This window comes from Papio anubis, chromosome 6 (assembly GCF_008728515.1).
Source record: "Papio anubis isolate 15944 chromosome 6, Panubis1.0, whole genome shotgun sequence".
Taxonomy (NCBI): Eukaryota; Metazoa; Chordata; class Mammalia; order Primates; family Cercopithecidae; genus Papio; species Papio anubis.
In genome coordinates, this window is record NC_044981.1 from 15,508,165 (window position 1) to 15,533,069 (window position 24,905).

At 43.1% G+C, this 24,905-nt stretch overlaps 1 protein-coding gene across 9 annotated transcripts in view; it reads right to left on the minus strand.

The window, feature by feature from the left end:
* DTNBP1 (dystrobrevin binding protein 1) overlaps nucleotides 1-24,905 on the minus strand; it is a 150,370-nt gene that overhangs the window by 8,815 nt on the left and 116,650 nt on the right. For all 9 annotated transcript variants that reach the window (XM_031666936.1, XM_003897087.3, XM_009204479.2 and 6 more), the window contains one exon: nucleotides 1,530-1,685. In XM_031666936.1, coding sequence (XP_031522796.1) covers nucleotides 1,530-1,685 — 156 coding nt within the window. The remainder of the gene's footprint in view (nucleotides 1-1,529; nucleotides 1,686-24,905) is intronic.

The window sequence follows — 24,905 nt, forward strand, 5'->3', positions numbered from 1 at the left end:
AGTGCAGTGGCGCGATCTCAGCTCACTGCAACCTCTGCCTCCTGGGTTCAAGCGATTCTCCTGCCTTAGCCTCTTGAGTAGCTGGGATTACAAGCGCGTGTCACCACGCCTGGCTAATTTTTGCATTTTTAGTAGAGACGAGGTTTCATCATGTTGGCCAGGCTGGTCTCCATCTCTTGACCTTATGATCCACCCACCTTGGTCTCCCAAAGTGCTGAGATTACAGGCATGCGCCACCGCGCCCAGCCTCATTCTTGGATTTCTTTAACTTCTCCTTGGAGGGGACATAGAACTGGATGACAAGGAAGAAACACTCCTGGAGGATGTGGTTGGGGGCGGGATAGAGAGAACAAAGGCCAGAGCTAGGCAAGCCTGGGGAGAGGATGAAGGCTGAGATTTGAGAGGTGAGGGAGGTGTCCAGGAGGTGATGAGAAATTCAGGAGAATGGGAGGGCAGGAAAACAGGGGAAGGTTTGGACGGGTCTCCCCGCTGCCTGGGGTCTGGTCCTGCCTGTGTGGCGCAGGCTGGTGGGAAAATGTGAACTGCCCGGCGCCACTGCCCTGCTCACCCCTGCTGCACCTCTGAGTCACTGGGTTCTTCCAAAGGAAAAGCTGGGAAGGAGTTCGGTGTCTGGACGTCTAATCAGCTTGTTCCTTACAGCACTATTTACCAAGGGAAAGATTTTAAATGTTCAGCTAGGAAAACTGGTGGAATATATTAGGATACATCATGACAAAAAGATGCAGCCTTTGACACACAACCTCTCAAAGTATTTTTAACAACAGGGGGAAAGAGTCCTATATAACATGAAGAAAAGTTAGAGACAAAGCCATATATGTGTACGGTCCAGTCAGATCGCAATTAAATAAGCAGACTCGACAGAGACTAGAAAGAACGCATGAAAAGCAGCAACAGGGATTATTCTGTCCTGGAGAATTAAGGGCAATTTTCCTTTTGTCCATTTTGGTAATTTCTAGAAGCCTAATTTGTGTTTGTAATCTTCGTTTTTTTTGAGACAGTCTCACTCTGCCACCCAGGCTGGAGAGCGATGGCGCGATCTCGGCTCACGGAAACCTCTGCCTCCCAGGTTCCAGCGATTCCCGTGCTTCAGCCTCCTGAGTAGCTGGGATTACAGACATGCGCCACCACGCCTGGCCACTTTTGGTATTTTAGTAGAGATGGGATTTTACCATGATGGCCAGGCTGGTCTCAAACTTCTGACCTCGGGTGATCTGCCTGCCTTGGCCTGCCAAAGTGCTGGGATTACAGGCGTGAGCCACCACGCCTGGCTGTATCTGTAATCTTTAGAGGTATTAAAAAAAATATCTTCAACTAAAGCCTAGACTGATAGAAGAGGCAAAATCAGGGCAAGAGATAGGTGGCCCAATGCACACATTTTGGTTGCTGGAGTCTAATAACAGAACGGGACTTCTGAGGACTCTGCCCCATGTCCTGCTCCGGGAGAGGAGCCCATCGCCACCCCGCACAGCCAGTGAGTCCCTGCTCCAGCAGCCCCGGCCCCAACTCGCCTCGCCGCTCCGCGATCTGCAGGTAGCCGGTGGACAGGTACTGCTCCATGTCCTGCTGGAAGGCTTCCTCAAAAAACTTCTGCCGCTCCTTCAGCTTCATTTGCTGGGTGTGCTCCATTTCCAGGACCTTCTGGGCGTGCTCTGCATCTAGTTCAGCTGAGGAAACAGAATAACTGGGGTTAGGGTTTGAAAAGGGACCGAGAGAGGAAATGGGTATAAACAGCTGCTCACATCCCCCCTCCAAGTGGATGGAGTCATGCCGCATTGACAGACTTGGGCTGGTGCCCCGGCCGTCTGTACAGCTGGCCTCCTTGCCCCTCCAATCTGCTGCACTGCTCCCCCTACCTGGGCAGTCAGGCCCTTAGTGCCACACCTTTGCATGTGCTGTTCCCTTTGCTGGAACGACCTTCCCCCTCCCCCCGCATCGCCCATTCGTCAGTCACAAACAGCTGTTCACCTTCCAAGATTAGCTTCTCAGGTTGTCCTTCTGCTAACTCCAGTGGAGTCTGCTGCTCCATCTAGATGTTTCCACATCCCTGTGTTTAAACTTCTGCAGCTGACTTACAAATTGCAGTGCAATTGCTAAGGACTTGGAGTCCCTGCACGACTGTGACCATATATGACTCATGTCAACATGCTGTCACTCAGCTCAGTGCCTGGCACACAGTAAGTTCTCAAGGCATGTTTGTTAAAAGTATGTGACAGTGGAATACTATTCACCCTTAAAAAGAAATTCCGACACATGCTATAACATGGATGAACCTTGAGCACATACGCTAAGTGGAATAAGCCAGTTACAAACAGGCAAATGCTGTACGGTTCCACTCATATGAGGTGCCTAGCGCAGTCGGGTTCATGGAGACAAGAAGAGTGGTGCTCTCAGGGCGGGGCAGAGGGCATGGGGGCTTAGTGGTTAACGGGTATAGACTTTCCATTTTACAAGATGAAAGAGATCTGGAGATGGATGGTGGTGATGGATGTACAGCGTGAATATATTTAATACCACTCAGCTGGACACTTACAAATTATATGTATACACAAAATGATAAATTTTATGTGTATTTTACCACAGTAAAAAGTTGGGAACAGGGCCGGGCGCGGTGGCTCACGCCTGTAATCCCAGCACTTTGGGAGGCCGAGGCAGGTGGATCACCTGAGGTCAGGAGTGCAAGACCAGCCTGGCCAATATGGTGAAACCCCATCTCTACTAAAAATACAAAAATTAGCCGGGCATGGTGGCAGGCGCCTATAGTCCCAGCTACTCGGGAGGCTGAGGCAGGACAATCACTTGAACCCGGGAGGCAGAGGTTGTAGTGGGCCGAGATGGCGCCACTGCACTCCACCCTAGGCGACAGAGCGAGACTCCATCCAAAAAAAAAAAAAAAAAAAAAAAAGGTTGGGAAAAAAAAGTAAATATGTAGCCATCATGGTACATTACAAAGTGTTTAGTCTTGGCTTTTTAGTGTTTACTGGCCACACAACCTAATCAGTTAACCTTCTCATCTGAAAATTTGGGATAGAAATATTAACCCAATATTGACATGAAACATATAAAAGGATGTGAAATAATTTTATAACTTAAGTGACCAGTGACCCTTCAAGGTAGGCCTGAGTCAGTAATATAGAAGGCAAGAACACTAACATAATCAACTTTCACCTGGTCATTCAAGCAAGAACCCCAAATCTCCCAGCTATAAACACTTTCCAGTGGTTTAACTTTTCCTCAAGGCATGTGATATGGTTTAGCTCTGTGTCCCCGCCCAAATCTCATATCAAATTGTAATCCTCACATGTCAGGGGAGGGAAGTCATTGGGTCATGGGGACAGTCTCCCCCATGCTGTTGTCGTGATAGTGAGTAGTTCTCACTAGATCTGATGTTGTATAAGGATCTGACAGTTCCTCCTTCACATGCTCATACTCTCCGCCTTGCGAAGCAGCCTGCTTCCCCTTCCACCATGATTGTAAGTTTCCTGAGGCCTCCCAGCCATGCAGAACTGTGGGCTTATTAAACCTCCTTTGTTTATAAATTACCCAGTCTCAGGGTTTGTTGTTGTTTTGTTTTGTTTTGTTTTTTGAGACGGAGTCTCACTTTCTTCCCCAGGCTGGAGGGCAGTGGTAGGATCTCAGTTCACTGCAACCTCTGCCTCCTGGCTTCAAGCAATTACTATGCCTCGACCTCCCAAGTAGCTGGGATTACAGGTGCACGCCACTATGCCCAGCTAATTTTTTGTATTTTTAGTAGAGACGGGGTTTTGCAATGTTGGTCAGGCTGGTCTCAAACTCCTACCTCAAATGATCTGCCTGCCTCGGCCTCCCAAAGTGCTGGAATTACAGGTGTGAACCACTGCACCCGGCGTCAGGTATTTCTTTATAGCAGTGTAAACAGTGACTAATGCAGTAAATTGGTACTGGAGAGAGTGGGGTATTGATATAAAGATACTTGAAAACGTGGAAGGGACTTTGGAACTGGGTAATGGGCAGAGGTTGGAACAGTCTGGAGGGCTCAGAAAAAGACAGGAAGATGTGGGAAGGTTTGGAACCTCCTAGAGATTTGTTGAATGGTTTCAACCAAAATGCTGATAGTGATGTGAACAATGAAGTCCAGACTGAGGTGGTCTCAGATGGAGACGAGGAACTTATTGGGAACTGGAGTAAAGCTCACTCATGCTATGCTTTAGCAAAGAGACTGGTAGCATTTTGCCCCTCCCCTAGAGATCTGTGGAACTTTGAACTTGAGAGAGATAATTAAGGCTATCTGGTGGAAGAAATTTCTAAGCAGCAAAGCATTCAAGACATGACCTGGATTATTGTGAAAGCATTCAATTTTATGCGTTCACAAGGAGATGGTTTGAGATTGGTGCTTATGTTTACAAGAGAAGCAGAGCATAAAAATTTGGAAATTCTGTAGCCTGATGATACACTGGAAAAGAATAACCCATTTTCTGGGGAGAAATTCAAGCCAGCTGTAAAAATTTGCATAAATAATGAGGAGTTGAATGTTAAGTGCCAAGACAATGGGGAAAATGTCTCCAGGGCATGCCAGAGATTTTGGCAGCAGCCCCTCCCATCACAGGCCCAGAGACCTAGGAAGAAAAATTGTTTTGTGGGCCAAGCCCAGGGCCCAGCTGCTCTGTGTAGCCTTGGGACACGGCACCCTGCATTCCAGCCACTCTTAACTACAGCTGTGACTACAAGGGGCCAAGGTACAGCTCGGGCTATTACTTCAGGGGGTGCAAGCCGCAAGCTTTGGCGGCTTCCACATGGTGTTAGGCTTGTGGGTGCACGGAAGTCAAGAATTGAGGTTTGGAAACCTTGGCCTAGATCTCACAGGATGTATGAAAATGCCTGGATGTCCAGGCAGAGGTCTGCTGCAGGGACAGAGCCCTCATGGAGATCCCTATTAGGGCAGTGCAAACAGTAAATATAGGGTTGGTGCCCACACACAGAGTCCCCACTGGGGCACTGCCTAGTGGAGCTGTGAGAAGAGGGCCACCGCCCTCCAGAGCCCAGAATGGTAGATCCACTGACAGCTTGCACCATGCACCTGAAAAAGATGCAGGCACTCAATGCCAACCTGTGAAAGAGCTTGCCAAAGGCCGTGGGAGCCACCCCTTGCCTCTGTATGACCTGGATGTAAGACACAAAGTAAAAGGAGATTATTTTGGAGCTTTAAGATTTAATGACTGCCCTGCTGGATTTCAGACTTGCTTGGGGCCTGTACACCCTTTGTTTTGGCCAATTTCTCCCATTTGAAATGGGAACATTTATCCAATGCCTGTACTCTCATTGTATCTTGTAAGTAACTAACTTGCTTTTGACTTTATGTGCTCCTAGGTCAAAGAGACTTGCCTTGTGTCAGATGAGACTTTGGACTTAAGACTTCTGGGTTAGGCCGGGCACGGTGCTCACACCTGTAATCCCAGCACTTTGGGAGGTCAAAGCAGATGGATCAAGAGGTCAAGGGCTGATAAGAGCAGCTCTGGGCTGACAGCAGGTGAAAGAAAAGGGGCCTCCACACTACAATCACCAGGAGCCTGAACTCTGGCAGCGACCTGAAGGGCCCTCACATAGATTATTCTCCAGTGCCTCCAGAAAAAAACGCAGCTCAACCTCATGGAACACTGGGCAGAGAACCCAGTCACACCTTGCCTAGACTTCTGCCCTACAAACTGGAAGCTGATAAATTTGTTTCGTTTTAAACTATGTTTGTGGTTATCTATTACACAGCAATATGGGATTACTCCAAACAGGCTGTCTGTATGAATTCAGGTCCCTGATCAAATCTGGTTGACTGTAAAATCGAAAAAGGACAATCTGAGTGCCTTCCCTTACGTAAATATTTCCTAACTCCTCCCCTGTGTCTGTGGCAGACCCCTGCTCTGCTGAGTTTGGGTGCTGTTATTCCAGAAAACATCTGCAGAATGTTTCAGCTACCCTGTGTCCTGGGATACACTGTAACAAACCATTTCACCCAAGGCATTGTTCCCTCTGGTTCAGCTCTTGGGAGTGTCAACATCTTGGGGGTGTTATCAAGATTAACAAAACAAACACAGCAGCTCTTACAATGGACAATGGTGAATGAGGTCCGTTATCTGCCTTAGTCCCGCCCACCCCCACATTCCCAGCACCACATTCTCAACTCCGGAGTCCAGCAAGCTGGTATGCATGGCAGATCTTAAAACCCAGGGATGGAGTTTATCATCTTAAATCAGGTATAGTGTCTAATACTTAGAATACTGTGGGCTTTCTTCTTATATTCTGATCTACATACATGCAAGAAACACAAACTAATGCTAACCAAAGCAACATAGGAAAAGTAATTTTCCTAATTAGCATGTAATCACATGTATATTTCCTCTGTGCATTCTGCTGATACTGTTGCCATTACTGGGTGCCTTCTCTCCATTTCCCGCTAGCCTCGTCTCACATGTGTTTATGTGGAGACGGTCTGCCACAGTGGGAAGAGCTTCTGCTCACAGGTTTCAGGTTGGGCCCAACTCGGGTCCCACACTCCTAGCGCCTCTTGGCATAGCCCTCTGGTCTACCTCTGCATTCAGCTGCAGCTATGGGAACCAGCGTTGTGTGCCTTCACTGGAATGCACAGAGGGTCCCACCTCACAGCCACGCCTGTGTGGCTGTGTTTTTCTGGTCAGAGTATTCTCTGAATCTCAGGAAACCCAGCCAGCACAGCCCAGAAGTTCTGTGGAATTAAGGCAGCTCTCAACCAATAGGTGACGGAGGTCAGTATCTCGGGACCCTGGTCTAACATCCTTTGGGTGGATGATCCTAGGAAGCGTTCTCAACGCTTCTCAGAGATCCTGGTACGATGGCACATCCTCAATGGCTTTAGCAGCTTCCTGTTTTTAGCTTCTTCTCGTCGCTGTCTCACTCTCCCTGTCCCTCGCTCCTGCATCTTGGAATCGCCTCCCAAAGGACCTGCAGCTAATCCTGGTCTCAGGCTCTTTTTCCACATAACTGATTTCACCTGAGTCGCAACTTCCTCCTCCATACAGGTGCGGTAAAAACACCTACTTCATAAGGTTGTTGGCAGGATTAAATGAGGTAGCAAATACGAATCAAGCGCACAGTACTGGCCAACAGCTGACAGCTAATGCTAATTCCAGCGTTATTTAAACAACAGCCTCTTGAAGAGGGAGCAACAGGAAATATTACCAAGAACCAGGATTCACTATGCACTGAAAATCACTTGCTCTGGGCCCCGCTCGGATGCTTAAGAATTAGTTACCTTTCAGTACTCTTAATAAATCTGCAAGGAATTTAGAGTGTACTCGTAAGAAAAAAAACTGAACTGAAGAGGATGTCTTTTCACTTGTTTCACTTCAGTTGTCAACATATCTGTTCAAATGCTTCATGACTGCCAAGTGCATTAGAGTAAGTCAACCCTAAAATACATTAAGTATGCTTTAAGTACTTCAAAGTTCAGCTAATCTTCCTTTAAAAAGTAATTCCAGAATAGGCAGCTCAAAACCAAAGATCAATGCAGAAATCATCAAAGGAGTTTTAATTAAAGCATATCTTGTTTTAACTGAATTAAGATTTTCTACAGATATATAATATAAAAACATTTTTCTCAAGACTATTTCTGCTTTAAAAGTTTGATACTCATGTTGCTGAATTATTGGCCCTTCGGTTTTTTCTATACCAGAATGAAATCCAATCATGTCTCAACCTTCACAAGGGAGGAGGGGTTAGGTTAGACAACTTAAAATGACTTTTTTTTTTTTTTTTTTTTTTAGATGGAGTCTTGCTCTGTCACCCAGGCTGGAGTGCAGTGGCGCAATCTCGGCTCACTGCAAGCTCTGTCTCTCGGGTTCACGCCATTCTCCTGCCTCAGCCTCCCCAGTAGCCAGGACTATAGGTGCACACCACCACTTCTGGCTAATTTTTTTGTATTTTTAGTAGAGACGGGGTTTCACCATGTTAGCCAGGATGGCCTCGATCTCCTGACTTCGTGATCCACCCGCCTCGGCCTCCCAAAGTGCTGGGATTACAGATGTGAGCCACTGCACCCGGCCTTAAAATGACTTATAAAAAAATAGGAGAAAAAAAATCACTGTTTTAGGTTTTAAAACATGTTCCTCACTAGGTATCTGAAACATCCCCAGCTGTCCCCGTCAGCTCCCTGCTTCATTTCAGAGCCCTTTTTGTATCTCGGGGCTGAGCACTAAGCCAGCTTCACCGAGGACCGAGCACAGTTGCACCACACCAGCCCCTATTCAGGATGACTATGAAAAAGCACAAAGCGGGCATTTAAAAATAACTTTGCTGCCCAGCAGCTAAGAGAGATTTACCCTCAGCGACGTGACTGAATGAGGATGTTCTTAATTGTGCTGTGTGTAAAATCATCAATTGGGCCTGCATCAAGAAAACAACCAAAGATGGCAGAAGTGAAATGATGCGAGGATATTTGAAGGAAAAATTTCAAATCTAGGTTTAACAGCATCTGAATTTTAGAATGAGGACTGAAAAATCTAAATTACAGAACATTTTCTACAAGGAAAAATGACCCCTTGCTCACATTAAGGTGCCATTTATTATACTGGGGAAAGCCAGACAAATACAAAGATGTAAAGAACTTCAACAAATGGACTTCAGATTAAAAGAAAAAAAAATCAAAACAAGATGCAGTAGTTTTTCTACGTCGAGTCGGGAGTAATCATTTAACTCCATTATCAACACTCAGGCCTATGTCTTTTTATTTCAACTCCTAAACATTGCTCAAGTTTTATCTGACTGCAACTTCCACTTTAGCTACCACTATCAATTTCAAATGGATAATTACTCAAAACAACAAAAAATTCCATTACCACTGAAGATGGAATAATCAATTCTCAATTATACGTTTTAATGGGGCATAAGGGCGGCACAAGATATATGAAAAAAAAAAAAAAAAAAAAACCAAGTTCATTTCAGGAACAAATCCAACATATTTTACAACTAAGCCTTTTAACCAAGATAGGTAATAAAATACAGTGAGGTGTTAATGACCGAAAAAGGCTCCCAAACCTCTGGGAGTCATGTACAGAAAACTAGGATAAGCCTCTCTGTTAAGAGTTCAAAATGTTAAAAGAGAAACAGTAACACTTACTAAATATGAACTGAGAAAAATTCTAGTAATCTCTATACTAAAGATTAAGAGCATTGTTCATTGAAGATAAATAAGACCAACAAGAAATTTTAAAAACCAACTTCAATATTTACAATTCAGGTGTTTTTATATTGAGTTAGGGAATATGAATTTTGTGATATTAAAATACATGTGACATGATCAAGAGAGAACTGTGAAATCTCTGTAAATCTCTAAATAATTTTCTGAATACAAATGAAACATCTCTTCAAGCTGTTTTTTGATAAAAACAATTGCCAACAGTCTATCAAATTACATAACCACTAGAAGACATTAAATTCTGTCAATGTGACAGATTTAAAAAATTGGGGCCTATGGTTTGTTTTGTTTTGTTGTTTTTTTTTAGATGGAGTCTCACTCTGTCACCAGGCTGGAGTGCAATCTCGGCTCACTGCAATCTCCACCTCCCTGGTTCAAGCCATTCTTATGCCTCAGCCTCCTGAGTAGCTGGGCTTACAAGCACATGCCACCACACTCAGCTAATTTTTGTATTTTTAGTAGAGACAGGGTTTCACCATGTTTGACAGGATGGTCTTGATCTCCTGACCTTTTGATCTGCCCACCTCAACCTCCCAAAATGCTAGTATTACAGGTGCGAGCCATCGCGCCTAACTTTTTTTATGCTTCTAATTATTTGCATTTTTTTCTTTTGAGACAGAGTCTCACTGTGTTGCCCAGGCTGGAGTGCAATGGCATGATCTTGGCTCAATGCAACCTCCACCTCCTGTGTTTAAGCGATTCTTGTGTCTCAGCCTCCTGAGTAGCTGAGATTACAAATGTGCACAATCGCACCTGGCTCATTTTTGTATTTCTAGTGGAGACAGGGTTTCACCATGTTGGCCAGGCTGGTCTTGAACTCCTGACCTCAGGTGATCCGCCCACCTCAGTCTCCCAAAGTGCTGGGATTACAGGCATGAGATACTGTGCCTGGTCTATCTGCATTTATTTAATAGGGTATTTTTGATGCATGAACTATGTACATTGAGGAAAATTTGGGGCCATAAAAAATTATTGATTCCACAAATAATAGGGTGAAAGTCCCTTTGTAGTCCCCATAAATAGATGACTGTACAACCAGCACATTTTGGTGTATACGGGATTCTCCCCCCATTAGGATGACTATATGAAATTGCAATACTCAATTTTTAAAGCTTTTTACTTTGAAATAATTACAGGTTCACAGGATGTTATCTAGAAATGTACATCCTGAATGTCCCTCCATGCTAACATCTTACATAATTCTGGTATAAGGTCAAAACCCAATAATTGACATGGGTACAATCCACAAAGCTTATTCAGATTTCACCAGTCACACGTGCACTGTGTGTGCATGCAGATGTGCATACAGCTCCATGCATAGCCTTGTGTAAGCACCACATCAACGTAGTACCACCACAAGACTCCCTCAGGTTCCCTTTGTAGGATACGGTAAATTCCTCTTCAAAGTTTAGCCTATTAACTTCCTTTAAAATTCAAGAGGGAGAAAAATTGTGAAGTACAATAAGTTCTGAGTTCTTCTTCAAAGAACCAATATGTCAGTATGTTCAGCTTCCCTGTTCTTTGTTCTCCATTTTAAAGTTTAACTTCCTCGTTTTTTACTCTCCTTGCCCCTAGTTTCAGTAAACAACCCCCTCCTAGCCTCTGTCACCTGTTTTGTCCTTAGGCATCCTTAGTCACCTGTTCTGTAACTGTCCCTTCCACCAAAATTACTCACCCTGCCACTCTGGCTCATATACTTGCTCTCTTTAAAACAGCCAATCGGAATTAGCCTAGACTGTGCAATCCAACCCTAGCCAATAGGGGAAAGACACAGCAGTAGGAGCTAGCGGCATTAGGAATAAGACCCCTTCCCCTTCCTTGTCTGGTATGCTCTCGCCATTGTTCCATCCACAAGACGCATCCTTCTATAGAAGTAAATTGCCTTGCTGAGAAAACTTTTGCCTCAGTGCCATTGTCATTTGGCAGCACCAAGCATTTACTTCCAACACCTTTTATAACCATGCCGTGCCTCCCCAAACACTCAGCTGGACTCCAAATCTATAATTATGTTAATTCATATGTTACGTAAGTGGAATCATGCACTATATATCCTTCCGAGACTTGCTTTTTTCACTCAGCATAACTGCCTTGGGGTTTCTCCAAGCTACAGCACATAATAATCTGTTCCCTTTTATTACTGAGCAGAATTTCATGGTATGGATGTACCACAGTTTGTGTAACCATTCACCCACAGAATGGCTGTTTCCAACTTCTGGCTATTATGAATAAAGCTGTCATGAACATGTGTGTATGAGTTCCTACATGAAAATAAGTCATTTCTCTCGCAAAATGCCCAAGAGTGCAACTGCTGGGTCATATGGTAAGTTCATTTTTCGGTTTTGAAAGGAACTGCCAAACTCTTTTCCAGAGTAGCTATTCCATTTTACATCCCCATCATCACTGGGTGAGCCAGCTAGTTTCTCTGCATCTTTGCCAGCATTTGCTGGGACCTACTAATTATAACACAGGTTGAATATCCCTGCGCTGAAATCTGAAGCTTTTTGAGCACATACCTGATTCTAACAGGAAATGCTCATGGGAGCATCTAGGATTTCAGTTTTTTGTTTTAGCCATGCTCAACCAGTAAGTGCATATTGCAAATATTCCAAAATCGGAAAAAATCCAAAACCTGAAACACTTCTAGTCCTGAGTATTTCAGATAAGGGATACATAATCTGTACAGACTGTTTCCTTTTCTCTCTCAATTTTCTCCAGAATATGGATGTCTGTCAGAAACAAGTTTCAGCTTCCTTTTAAATATTTTCAATAATTGCTGTTTCCAAAGGTACTTCAGTTCCCTGAGCTTAGTAAAATATATTTTAGAAAAATTTTGTTCAGAAACTGAGGACTTGTTAGACAATGACAAAATACACAAGATTTCCTTGTAGTTTTAAAAACCACTTTTCCTGTACTGTTACTATTTAACAGTTACATGTTTTCTTTTTTTTTTTTTTTTTTTTGAGACGGAGTCTCGCGCTGTGTCACCCAGGCTGGAGTGCAGTGGCGCGATTTCGGCTCACTCCAAGCTCCGCCTCCCAGGTTCACGCCATTCTCCTGCCTCAGCCTCCCAGTAGCTGGGACTACAGGCGCCCGCCACCATGCCCGGCTAGTTTTTTGTATTTTTAGTAGAGACAGGGTTTCACCATATTAGCCAGGATGGTCTCGATCTCCTGACCTCATGATCCGCCCGCCTCGGCCTCCCAAAGTGCTGGGATTACAGGCTTGAGCCACCGCGCCCGGCCAACAGTTACATGTTTTCTTACCTCAGTTTTCAAATAAGGTATACACAACAATTTTTAAAGTCTCCCAATCTCCTGCCCCCTACTTTAACAAACCAATACAAATTTTCTCAGGCTGGATTTAAAAAAACACCTGTAAAAGTATTTTCCTGGCACTGGTTTTCTTTATACATGAATTTTTAAAGTATCAACTTCTGTGCCCTGTGTTCCTATAGTTTTAAAAAGTTTTACATCCAGCCTTCATCAATAATTAGTTTTCAAAAGACAAAATTATTTTATACCATACATTATTTCTGTGAGTATTCTAAAGTATTACAGAACGTTATTCCTCAGAATTGGCATTTGGAAAAACAGTTCTGTGTGTGCTAAAGTTAACACACGTTTTCAAAGGAAGTTAAATGACTTTACAGAGCTTTTCTTCACCCTTGCTCCAACAGAGACACACGCACACCCCCTACACACATTAATCAAGTACTATACTTTTATCTTTTACATTCAACTAAGAAAAGGTGATCCTTACCTAAAACACGGTAGTTATGAATAATGGCAGTTTTTTTGCCAACAGTCAGAATAAATAACTTTTACACAACAAAGAACTCATGGCAACTACTGAGCTGGTCACAAAATTAGGTCCTTAGGAACAGCTACTGGAAGTGCTGTTTCCTAAAACCATGCTGCAGGAAACACTATTCTAGTATTCTGGAACACTTTTCAAATTCCTATCAATTACCTGAAGGAAATGACCACTATCTAGAGTATTAGCAAAATGAACACTGCAGGAACAAGATGTGCATGAGGCTTGCCAGAAATAGTTAAGACAGAACGCTCCACAGTACCATAGCTTTTAAGGGAGGGGCAAGGCAGTTTAGCAGACCAGGGTCTGACTGCCGGGCGGGTCTCAGCACACCACTCACCTCTCACCACACACCCTGGAGGCCTCTGATTTCCCATCGGCAGGAGGGTGGAGCTGGCTGACATGGATCAGAAGGTCACCTCCATTTTTTTTTTTTTTGGCGGGGGTCGGAGTCTTGCTCTGTGGCCCAGGCTGGAGTGCAATGGCGCGATTTTGGCTCGCTGCAACCTCCGTCTCCAGGGTTCAAGCAGTTCTCCTGCCTCAGACTCCTGAGTAGCTGGGATTACAGGCGCGTACCACCACGCCTGACTACTTTTTGTATTTTTAGTAGAGACGGGGTTTCACCATATTGGTCAGGCTGGTCTCAAACTCCTGACCTTGTGATCCGCCTGCCTCGACTTCCCAAAGTGCTGGCGTGAGCCACCGCGCCTGACCCCACTTTCAGTTCTTAAAAGCTAAGAACCTATTTTTATTTACTTCTGATTGGAGCAGGAAACGGTGATCCCAAAGCCTAGTTTGTTTTTAGTAATATTATATGAATATCAGATTAGCATTAAGGAATTTAAGACCTTTTGAGTTAGACAATGGCATTTCAAGAAAATAAGATTTAATTATTAACAAAATCCTGAAGGTATTTTTATATTCATTTTCCTGGCCAATTAATTGATTGAAGAGTGTTAAGAACCAGAAAGCTTAAGATAAATGGATCAGTGAGAAATGCACTTAATCATAAATTACTACCCTTGTTCAAATTCATAGGCTCAGGCTAGGAGGTTAAGGGTAGGGTGTGGTGGCCTCTGCAATGAGTACAGGTAGCACCAAGACTGCTGCTTCCTGTAGGAAATCGATAAATACCTACACGGATGAGTCACAGTTCGAAGGAATGGTTCAACGCCATTTGAAAATGCTATTCAGTGATGTGTTCACAAAGATGCTTTTTACAGAAACAGTATGTTAAAATGCCGCATGAAATAGCAAGAGTGTTGATTTTTCTTTTTTCTTTTCTTTTTTTTTTTTTTGGTAAGACCAAAAAGAACTTCAGTCTAGAAGCTTTGTGTTATGGATATTTAGACAAAAGCCCAATTTCTAGAATTTTTAAGCCACATCTGACATGTTCCTGAATGTTAACTATGGAATTGACCTCCTTATTAACAATTTGAGGGGAAAAATGGAAGAAGTTTAGATCACTACAGGAATCTTTTCAAAATCAAAGGCTTTTCTAAAACGCTGCATAAAAGACTTTAGAAAAAGTAGTATAAACCAACTGCCAGCGTCTGTGAGTGAAAATTATTTATTAAAGATTCCATTCAAAGGGGTTGTAGAGACAGAAAACCAGTGGTTCTCCATATTTGGCAGCATCAAAATCATCCCCAGTACTGGTGAACAGAGATTCCTGGACCCCATGCCCAGAATCCGATTCAGTAATCCATTTGGGCCGAAGATTGCATTTCTAACCAAACCCCAGGTAATGCTGATGCTGCTTGAGAACCACTGCTCTAGATGAACTACATCTGTGCAATCACTGCATTACTTCATTTACATTTTGACTTTGTATAAATATTTATACAAAGGGAAACACAGATGAAGCAGCTGGTACAATCCATCGAAATGACAGAAATGTTATCTCCTTAACTCTTGAAAATATCTGTGACATTATCCAAAACGGAAAAGCTCCAGCAGCAACCAAAATGCATAATCACAGACAAGAATTGCCTGTTGTCAACCTTATGGGTGACAATAACGGGTAAGCCCCTTAAGGCAGGCTTCCCTCCTTAGCATCTCTGTGTGTTCTATGGAATCCATTACCAGTCCCTGTGCTTGGTGGCTTCCACACAGCAGGAGGCAATATCCCCTGTGACCAGATCTGTGCTTTGTCCTGAACTCCAGATATAACCAAGAGTGGGTTCTCATCCTCTCCATTTTCAGAGACAACATACAGAAGTTTTCAAGCCATCTGCATTTAATTTTCCCATAAACAATATAAAATTATATTTGTATTCAAAGCTAATAGACAAAACTCTGGCAAATAAAAATTTTAGAGAAGAAAAAATACATACAAGCAAAGTGAGATGTGAGAAAGAGAATATGGCGACAAATGCTGCAGAGATGCAAAATCAATGTTAACCATAAATTTCTATGAATCAAAACTCTCAGACTCCATCAATATAACAAAGCTAATCACAATGATAACCTAAGGTATTCAAAGATTTTAAGACATTTCTGAATTATTAAAACATTTTATAGTATATTCTAACTGCTTTGAAAATTGGTCATCTTTGAAAGACTAGTAAATATCAACAGATAAAAGGTTTGAATTAACCAAAAACTTCCCAACCTTGATAACCTGGTATGTTTGTTATTCAACATAAATAATCACACATTAAAAAAGTTTTAAAAAGTTCTACCTGCTATGGATTCACGGCTGTTCAACACAATCTATGTGTTAAAATAGATCACACCCAGGATTCAGGTCAGCATTTGCTATTCTTAATCTCTAAGCTTACACACACACACACACGCACACACACACACACAGTTCTTCCCATTTATAACAACATTTGGAAGGAAGGAAGGAAGGACATTTTTTTGCCAACAGAAAACTCTTAAGAACACAAAAACCAAAAGCATCCCCTTGTTTCCAACATTTTGATTTCAGTATATAAATTATGTTGATGGAATTTTCTCAGTAAGACAATTCTCATTTCTACGGTAATAGTGATTTAAATTGGCTGCGATCTTACAAAAGAATCTTGAGAAATATCTAAAAACTAAACTCATATAAAGAAAGGTTGACATAGAGGGAAAAAAAGGCAGTTAATATATCAGCACATCTAAACAAGGCAATGTTAATTTAAAAAACAAAAAAAAAACCTGTTGAATAGTGATTCAACATAATATTAAAATCTATGGTCTGGGTTTTGTTATTTGTTTTAATCATGAGAGAAAAATCCTTCAGATGTAAAATTTAAGTTTTCATTAATTATTAAAAATGTATTATTTTTCTATCTTATTCATTCAAGAATAAGCAACCACTTGACAAATGTGGACTAATTTTGGCAGTAACCCCTCACTACCAGAATGGAGAAATACACAAGCTTCAGTTGTTCTCTCACAAGCCAGACTGAAAATAAAATGCAGTTGCAAATCATATCACCTACAATTTTGTTTAACTCCAAAGATCTGAGGGTCTCTAATTTGAGCATTACAATCAGAAAAACAAAGCTGATTTTCTTCTTTTTAAAGGGAACTCGAGGCCGGGCGCGGTGGCTCATACCTGTGATCCCAGCACTTTGGGAGGCTGAGGCAGGTGGAGCACGAGGTCAGCAGTTCAAGACCAGCCTAGCCAACATGGTGAAACCCTGTCTCTACTAAAAATACAAAAATTAGCCAAGGGTGGCGGCGGGCACCTGTAATCCCAGCTGCTCGGGAGGCTGAGACAGGAGAATCACTTGAACCCAGGAGGCGGAGGTTGCAGTGAGCCGAGACCACACCATTGCACTCCAGCCTGGGCAATAGAGTGAGACTTCATCTCAAAAAAAGAAAAAAAAAAAAAATAAGGGAACTGAAATATCACAATGCAGAAACAGGCTGGATGTGGGTGGCAGGTGCAGTGGACATGGTGTCCTGGCAGCTGCCCTTTCCGTCAGCCCTCCTTGCCACCTCTGGCACCCTGCAGCAACGCTGGGCCTCCCCTCTTGAGGCTCATTTTCCTGTCCTCGCTAGGTTGCATTATCTTTTTTTCTAGCATTTTATACTTAGCTAGCTGTCGACCAAACCCAAGCCTTGTGAAAAGTTTTAACAAGAGAAGATCCTTTCAACTCTTCAGAGCCAAGATTCAGTATTTTTAGGTTTAGTGTTTCCCCAGGACATTTGCATTTTCATAGGCCACTACAGAATCCGAAAGGCCTTTGAAGCTCAAGGAATTAAGCTACAGTGAGGAATCACTTTCAATCTTTCTGGGCAGGGCTCTTGCCCCTTGACCCAAGCCATCCCACCGCCAGAGCTAGATCCTGACTTCGCCAATCCCACCTCCACTTCAAGAACTTCCTGTCCAAAGGTGAGGGAACCTGACTACTGATACCTGCAGCTCCCCACCGTCTACCAGTGGAGCTCCAGGAAATTAAAATTGGGTTTAAAATTTACCATTAATGATTATCAACATTAATTAGAATTCAGATGCTAGATTTCTTTGGATTTTGAATATCACTGAAGAACACTTAAAAATGTTCAAAACAATCACCTTTGGAGATGTTTCCACTCATACTGCCTTGATTTCAAATTAAGTAGTCCAAAAATTCTAAACTAGGACGAGTCTCAAACCTTTTCAAGTTTAAGAATGGGTGTCCTTTTTCTGGCAATTTATGAGAAAGTATGTGACAACGAAAATCTATTATGAATTCAGTAGCACTTTACCTAGCTGTGAATTTTGTTTCCCACAACATTTACATATATTTCAAATAAAATACTGCATATACTTGCAATACAAAATATTTATCCAAAGCTCAACATGCTTTTGGGTTCAAAGGCCTCTTGTTATAAATGTCCTCATGCCACCAGTTGGAAATATCCTGCCTCTAAAAGGTTCAGTGACAGCCAAATCTCAGCATGCTTGAAAGCTGATCCTATCTGCTGGAAACCTCATTATTTCCAGAAAATATTTTTGAAATGGGGACGTATCACTTTCAATTATAAGCTGTCGCAGGCTTATGAATAAGTGACTTATGAATAAATCAGTATTATGAAAAGATGCCTTGGTCCCCTCCCTCCTTCCACCAGGAGTCCTTCACTGCCAGCTAACGAGATGGGGATGAGAGGCAGATTCTGCCCCTGCCAGGCAGGCTGGTGTTGCAGCCCACAGGGATGACGGAAGATGGACCTGGAGAAGTTCCTGAGTCCACAAGCTGAGGAAGATGCTGCATGAGGAGGGTCCGAGCAGGGGTGCTGACAATGTGGGGGCAGCATGCTGAGTCATCTGAATTTTGTCACCTTTCCTGAGATTTCACCAATTAGAGATTATATGTTTTAACATGTCCCTTTTCAGTATGAAGAGTACTATATTTGGGGGGCTCTGAGAAAACTAACCTTCAAAGCTTAACATGAATTAGTTTATCAGGCTTACCTCTCCCTTACCGCTTCTCTAAGATTAACTGCTCTGTAGATGAAGGGGGAAATGAGCAGAAAGAGAGGTGATCTGAGAGAAAAAAAAAAAAAAAGCAGTGGGTGGGGAGACAGGACAGCCCTGCTTGGGGGCCTCAGCAGGAGCTTTTGGCAAACTTGAAAGTATCAATGCTTTAGCAGAAACGGGGACAAGGACGTGCAAAAGACAAGTATGAGACGCTGAAGATGCGCTACTTCTGATTCAAAATAGTGTTCAGAGATTTTACCCCTTGCTCTTCCTGTTATCTACTGGCTACAACTACCTTACGCTCAGTAAAGACGTATAAGAACAGCTTTGCAACAAAACCACTATTCAGGAAGTATCCCGAGGAAGCCACTTTTCCAGCTGCGGAAGAAGGACACACAGCCAACACCTGACGGTTCTCCAAAGAAGCCATGCCCCAACTTGTAGTTGCACTGACCCTTTGCTCAGAGGCCTGCACTCAGCCGACTTCCACTCACCCTCCACACCTCAACTCGACTGCCCCCTTCTCTGACAGGCCAGGGAGACCCAGGTTCTCTTTCCTCCATGCTCCCACGTAACTGGTACATGTCCACTGCTGCCACACACTTGCCCCCTATAGTTCCACTGGATGCCACATTCCTCGAGAGCAAGCACTGTGCCTTTCAACATGGAAGCTTTAGTGCCCGTCATGGAGTTGGCACTCGACAACGGTCTGATGAAGGTACTGGCAGCAATCACTACATGGGGGCTGCACAGTAAATGCCAGATATCAGGAGCAGCCTTATGAGTGCACAGGAGTTGAAGCAGCCTTCAACTGGCTGCTTGATCGCAAAGCCGTAGCCAGCAGTCACAGCAAGCCAGACGTTTGAGGTGCAGTGATGCAGAAGACAAACAGCACACAGCTCAGGAAACAGCGGCACAGCTGACGGGAAACACCAGCATGCCATTCTATGGGCTGGAAACAAACAACTACGATCCTCATGGCTAAAAGTGGGAGCAGGAAGTGGCTACAAGGGGCTCTCAGGAACAGGCAATGGACAATGACATCAGACTGGTCCATGGAATCAGTGCAGGAGGTATCCAAAAACACCTGCACTTAAGATTCAGTTCAATAAAAAGTGACGTTACCCAAGGGCTATGGAAAAGCTGGCCAGGAAATCTGTAATGCATTAATAAATAGCATGCCAAAATAAACCACATCCAAATGATCAACAAAATACACCCTCTGAACTCTTCCCCCAAATTCATACTCACAAAATGATGCCATGAACCTTTCTTTGGGTTTGACCCCAGCTGAAAGTAGGTAGAGAAGCTGAAGGAATATTGAGGGTTTATTTAGAATAGCACACAACCTATAAGCTGATATTATCCATTCAATGAAAGGTTCAACAAATCCAAGATATTACAGGATTCTCTTACATGTACCCGATTAGTATGACAGCACAGCTGGGTGCAGTGGTTCATACCTGTAATCCCAGCACTTTGGGAGGTCAAAGCAGGAGGACTGCTTGAGGCCAGGGGTTCAAGACTAGCCTGGCCAACACAGCGAGAGCCCCTTTCTCTATTTTCTTAAAAATATGACAGGAATTCATATACAAGAAGCCTATTATTTTGTAAGAAAAGTGTAACTTATAAACTGAGCTAACATTCCTAAAATAAGACCCATATTGTTTTGAAAATTGTGATGTGATAATGACCTTTTCATGAACTTTCCTGATAACATATGTTGATATTCCTTAGGATGAAGATTTGCCCGTCAATTCAATACACAGAAATAGGTTATTTTCATGGAATACTTTGGGGGCCTCTATGTTCTAAGCACAAAGTAGGAACTCAAAAGTGATTGTAAAATGAGTGAAAAATGATTAATTAAAAAAATAAGAGTGAGAGGGTATAAGACTCAGGAAATAGCTCCTTAAGGAAAAAGTTTAAGCTCAATCATTTTATTTCATTGCTTAGTTTTTTGCTGTACAATCATCAACAGGAGAGGGGAGAAAAATCCAAAAACTCTTGCCAACTTACGAGAAAAGCAGTATGCCTGAAAATCAAGTAAAACAAGTTTATGAGATGGTTTGTAAAGTATCAGGAATACTGCCCTGTTATATTTGCATTTCCTTTGTTTCTCATGAAGGGTGGCCATTCTGACAGGCTGGGAAGCACAGCCTCAGGCCAGAAGCCAGACACAAACACTTTGAGGGAGGGGAAGAGGGAACAGAAATAGCATATAAAAAAGGTCCTGGATGAAAATACAGGATTTTCAGACATTTTAAAACATAAGCTTCATATTATGAAAGACGGTACCATACAAGATAGATATTCTGTTTTAAATTCAGTTAAGATGGAACCACACAGCATTCCAGAGAGATGATAAGTGGTGAGTGACTTGATTAGCATTTTGACATAAACTGTTTTAGGCCTTCCAAAGTTCTTTATCTATCTTTCCTCACACGCAGAGGCACAACTTCATTCTATTCTTCATGTGCAAAGCAGTTCAATGCTCTTGGCAACAGGTGAGCTTTTTTTTTTTTTTTTTTTTTTTCCTCAGACAGCTTTGCCATTTCTTAAATTTTCTTATAAAAACACATGCAGGTTCCTCAGAAGCAGACCCAGAGCCTGAGAGCTAACTTCTTAAGTCGTTTTCATTTTTCTTTTTTCCTTCCTTTCCTAAGCCTAATTCCTTTCATTTATGATTACAGGTGACAGGGTTCAGGACAAAATATCCCAAAATATGGCACTGAGACATACTAGATACTTGAAGCTGAAAGAATCTGAGAAAACCGCAGAAACAGAAGGATCACTCTCACCTTCCCCTTGCCCTTCTCCCCTGAGGCAGGCATAAAACCTGGGAAAGATCTTCTCATTTTCTCCCGAAGCAGGACATAAGATCCTCATGTGAGAGACGCCCACCCTACACATAGAGAAAAAGAACGTCCTCATCTCTGAAGATGCAGGGACACAGAGAGGAATCTGAACAAACAGAACTTGCTAAGTTCCCCCCAGTTTACTGCCATTACATCACACTCTTTGTCCAGTCATATTTCTACACAACTGTCCACTCTTCATCAAGCCTAGCATGAAAATACACCAAGTTTCTGTTTCTTTGGGTCTTCATTTCTGAAGGCTCCCATGTCACATAAAACTTATATTTGTATCATCTTCGTCTTCTTCTCCTTCTTCTTCCTTCTTTCTTCTTCTTCTTGTTCTTCTTCTTCTTATTATCATTATTTGAGATAGAGTCTCACTATGTTGCCTAGGCTGGTCTTGAACTCTTGGTCTCAATTGATCCTCCAGCCCCTGCCTCCCAAGAAGCTGGAATTACAGGTGCATACCACTATGCCCAGTGGCTTTTTTCTTATTAATCTGTCTTTTGCTATAGGGGTCTTAACCATGAATCTAGGATGGGTGAGGGAAAGATATTTTTCTTCCTGTCAACTGAAGAATGATGAGGTTCATAAATTCGGAAAAGAGAGCTTTATTTCTCATGAAGGGTTGCAGCCTGTAGGGTGGCCATTCTGACAAGCTGGGAAGCACAGCCTCGGGCCAGAAGCCGGACACAAACACTTTGAGGGAGGGGCAGAGGAAACAGAAATTGATGCTAAGCAGGGTGACCAAATGTACATTTTCAATAAGCTGTCCCAGGAGTCATGAATATTTATGAAAGGAGAAAGGTGCACACGTGCAATGGAGCTTCATGCTCCTTCATGGAACCCATGTACAAAAAAATGGTAGCATTAGCAAGATCCAAGGGTGGACTCCTGCCCTGTGATGTCAAAAGGTGAAGAAGACCAGAAAACCCTTGCTGTGCAGTCTGTGTGGACTGGCCCGAACCATTCCGTGGTTGGTGGTCTCTTACGGGAAAAAATGCTGGTCAGTTGTGTGAAAACTGCAAAAGGGAGAAGCAGTGTCAGGTGGCTGGCTAAAATCAGCGGTGGAGTCTTTTGAAAGGGCTGTTTTCTCCTTAGCCCTTAGGTGAGAAAGCCTAATCGTGGTTAGCCAGGGAGAGAGTATAAGAGGCATGTCTGACCTCCTATCCCATCATGACTGCGAACTCAGTTTTCAAGGTTACTCTGGGTCCCCTTGGCTAAGAGGAGGTCTGTTCAGTCAGTTACAGGGCTTAGGATTTTATCTTTATTTCTTACTCCGCTATGTAAATATGCACATGAGATAAAACATTTTCCACTTTGCTAGAATCCCTTAATTTTGATGGTCAAAAAGGTCCTGTATTTCCTATATTTACCATTTAGGATGTTAAGACTCTAAAATGATCCAGCAATATTGTCAAAGGCATTAGAACCAGAGCAACTCCGTCTTGAATAGAGGCTGGGTAAAAGGTGGCTCAGGCCTCCTGGGCTGCATTCCCAGGATGGTTAGGCATTCTTAGTCACAGGATGAGACAGGAAGTCAGCAGGACTGTGGTATCACAAGATACAGGTAATAAAGACCCTGCTGATAAAACCGGATGTAGTAAAGAAGCCGGTCAAAACCCACCAAATCCAAGATGGGGATGAAAGTGACCTCTGGTTGTCCTCACTGCTCATTATAACTAGTTATAATGCATTAACATGCTAAAAGATACTCCCACCAACACTATGACAGTTTACAAATGCTATGGCTATGTCCAGAAGTTACTCTATACAGTCTAAAAAGCAGAAGAACCCCCAGTTCCAGGAATCCCCACCCCTTTCCCAAAAAACTCATGAATAATCTACCCCTTATTTAGCATATGACCAAGAAATAACCATAAAAACAACCAACCAGTAGCCCTTGGGGCTGCTCTATGGAGTAGCTTTTCTTTTGTTTCTCCTCTAATGAACTTGCATTCACTTTACGAATTTGCCTTAAATTATTTCTTGAACAAGATCCAAGAACCCTCTCTTGGGGTCTGGATTGGGACCCATTTCCAGTAACATCTTCCTGGCAAACCACCAAGGGAAGACACTGGAGGATCCCCTGGCCCAAAAGAATAGACTGCGGCACTCACTGGCCAACTTTGGGGAAGTGGGAGGGTATTTGTCCAGAGTAAAGAACAGAATTGGGTTAGAGGCCCAACTTAGCAGGGTTAGAATCCCTCCTAAGAAATAAGGGGTTAAAGGTCTTTGGGTCAATCCCCAGGTGAAATGCCCAATTTAGCAGGGTTAGAGTCCCTCCTAAGAAACAGGGAGTTAAAAATCTTTTTTTTTGTTTTTTTGTTTTTTGAGACGGAGTTTCGCTCTTGTTGCCCAGGCTGGAGTGTAGTGCCACAGTCTCACCTCACTGCAACCTCTGCCTCCTGGGTTCAAGCAATTCTCCTGCCTCAGCCTCCTGAGTAGCTGGGATTACAGCCATGCACCACCAAGCCCGGCTAATTTTTGTATTTTTAGGAGAGATGGGGTTTCACCATGTTGGCCATGCTGGTCTCGAACTCCTGACCTCGTGATCCGCCTGCCTCAACCTCTCAAAGTGCTGGGATTACAGGCATGAGCCACTGCACCTGGCCTAAAAATCTCTGGATTAACTTGCCTTATGCGCTTTGCTGTTGGCTGTGGGTGACAGAATTAGTCATGTACAGAAGCACATGGGACATGGGGAGATTTTTCTTCTCAAAGGAGAAAAATAAGAGCTGATGAAGATGCTGGAGATCAAGATCCCTTTGTGGCTGACAAGCAGCCACCTGAACTTTTGATTCAGTGTCACTGCACTGGGTGGGTCTTCCCCTGGCCTCCCTGAGCTCCTCGCCTGCCCAGCCCCAATTCAGGCAATGCTGTTTTCCCTCCCCTCGCCTCTTCGCCTCTCCTCCCCTTTCTCTCTCTCTCTCTCTCTCTCTCTCTCTCTTTCTCGCACCCTTTTCCCTTTCCTATCTTTTCTGTCACTCAGGGCGACTGTCCTCTCTTCCATCCTGCCCAGGGACCACACATTGAAACTCCTAGTCAGAGGTCATTCCATCCCACTTTGAATGGATTAAATGCTTTAAGGTCATAAACTGCTTCTTTGACTTGAAAATTGTTCAACTTGACTGCTTTGGAGTCATTACATTCTAGACAAGGCTTGGGGGCCTGGGGACCTGTGGAGTTGGCCATGCCCCTTGGGTATGCTGGAAAGCATCAGACCTCGTCTGTACTTCTGTCTGGTGTCCTAGGCTTCACACCTGGTACTCACCAGGATTTTTACCAAAAATAAAAGTTGCTAAGAGTTAATACTGTAACATACATAACTGAGACTACTGAATAAACAGTTTTACATGTAAGATGTGTTAAAAGTATAATGAGTTTTTGGTAAAATATAAGAAGGCATGAGGATGGGGAATTTTTTTTTTTTTTTGGCCTGGTTTAGAAGGTTAAAGGATTGTTTTAAGGTAGATACGATAAAGCTGAAGGTTTGAGCAAGTTGTGAAAGGTTTGTGAAAGACTAATCTTGTAAAAGAAATTCTGTGTGTAAACAATTTGGCTAAAGTTAAAGGGGTAATATTCAGTTTTTACATAAATTGAATATTAATAT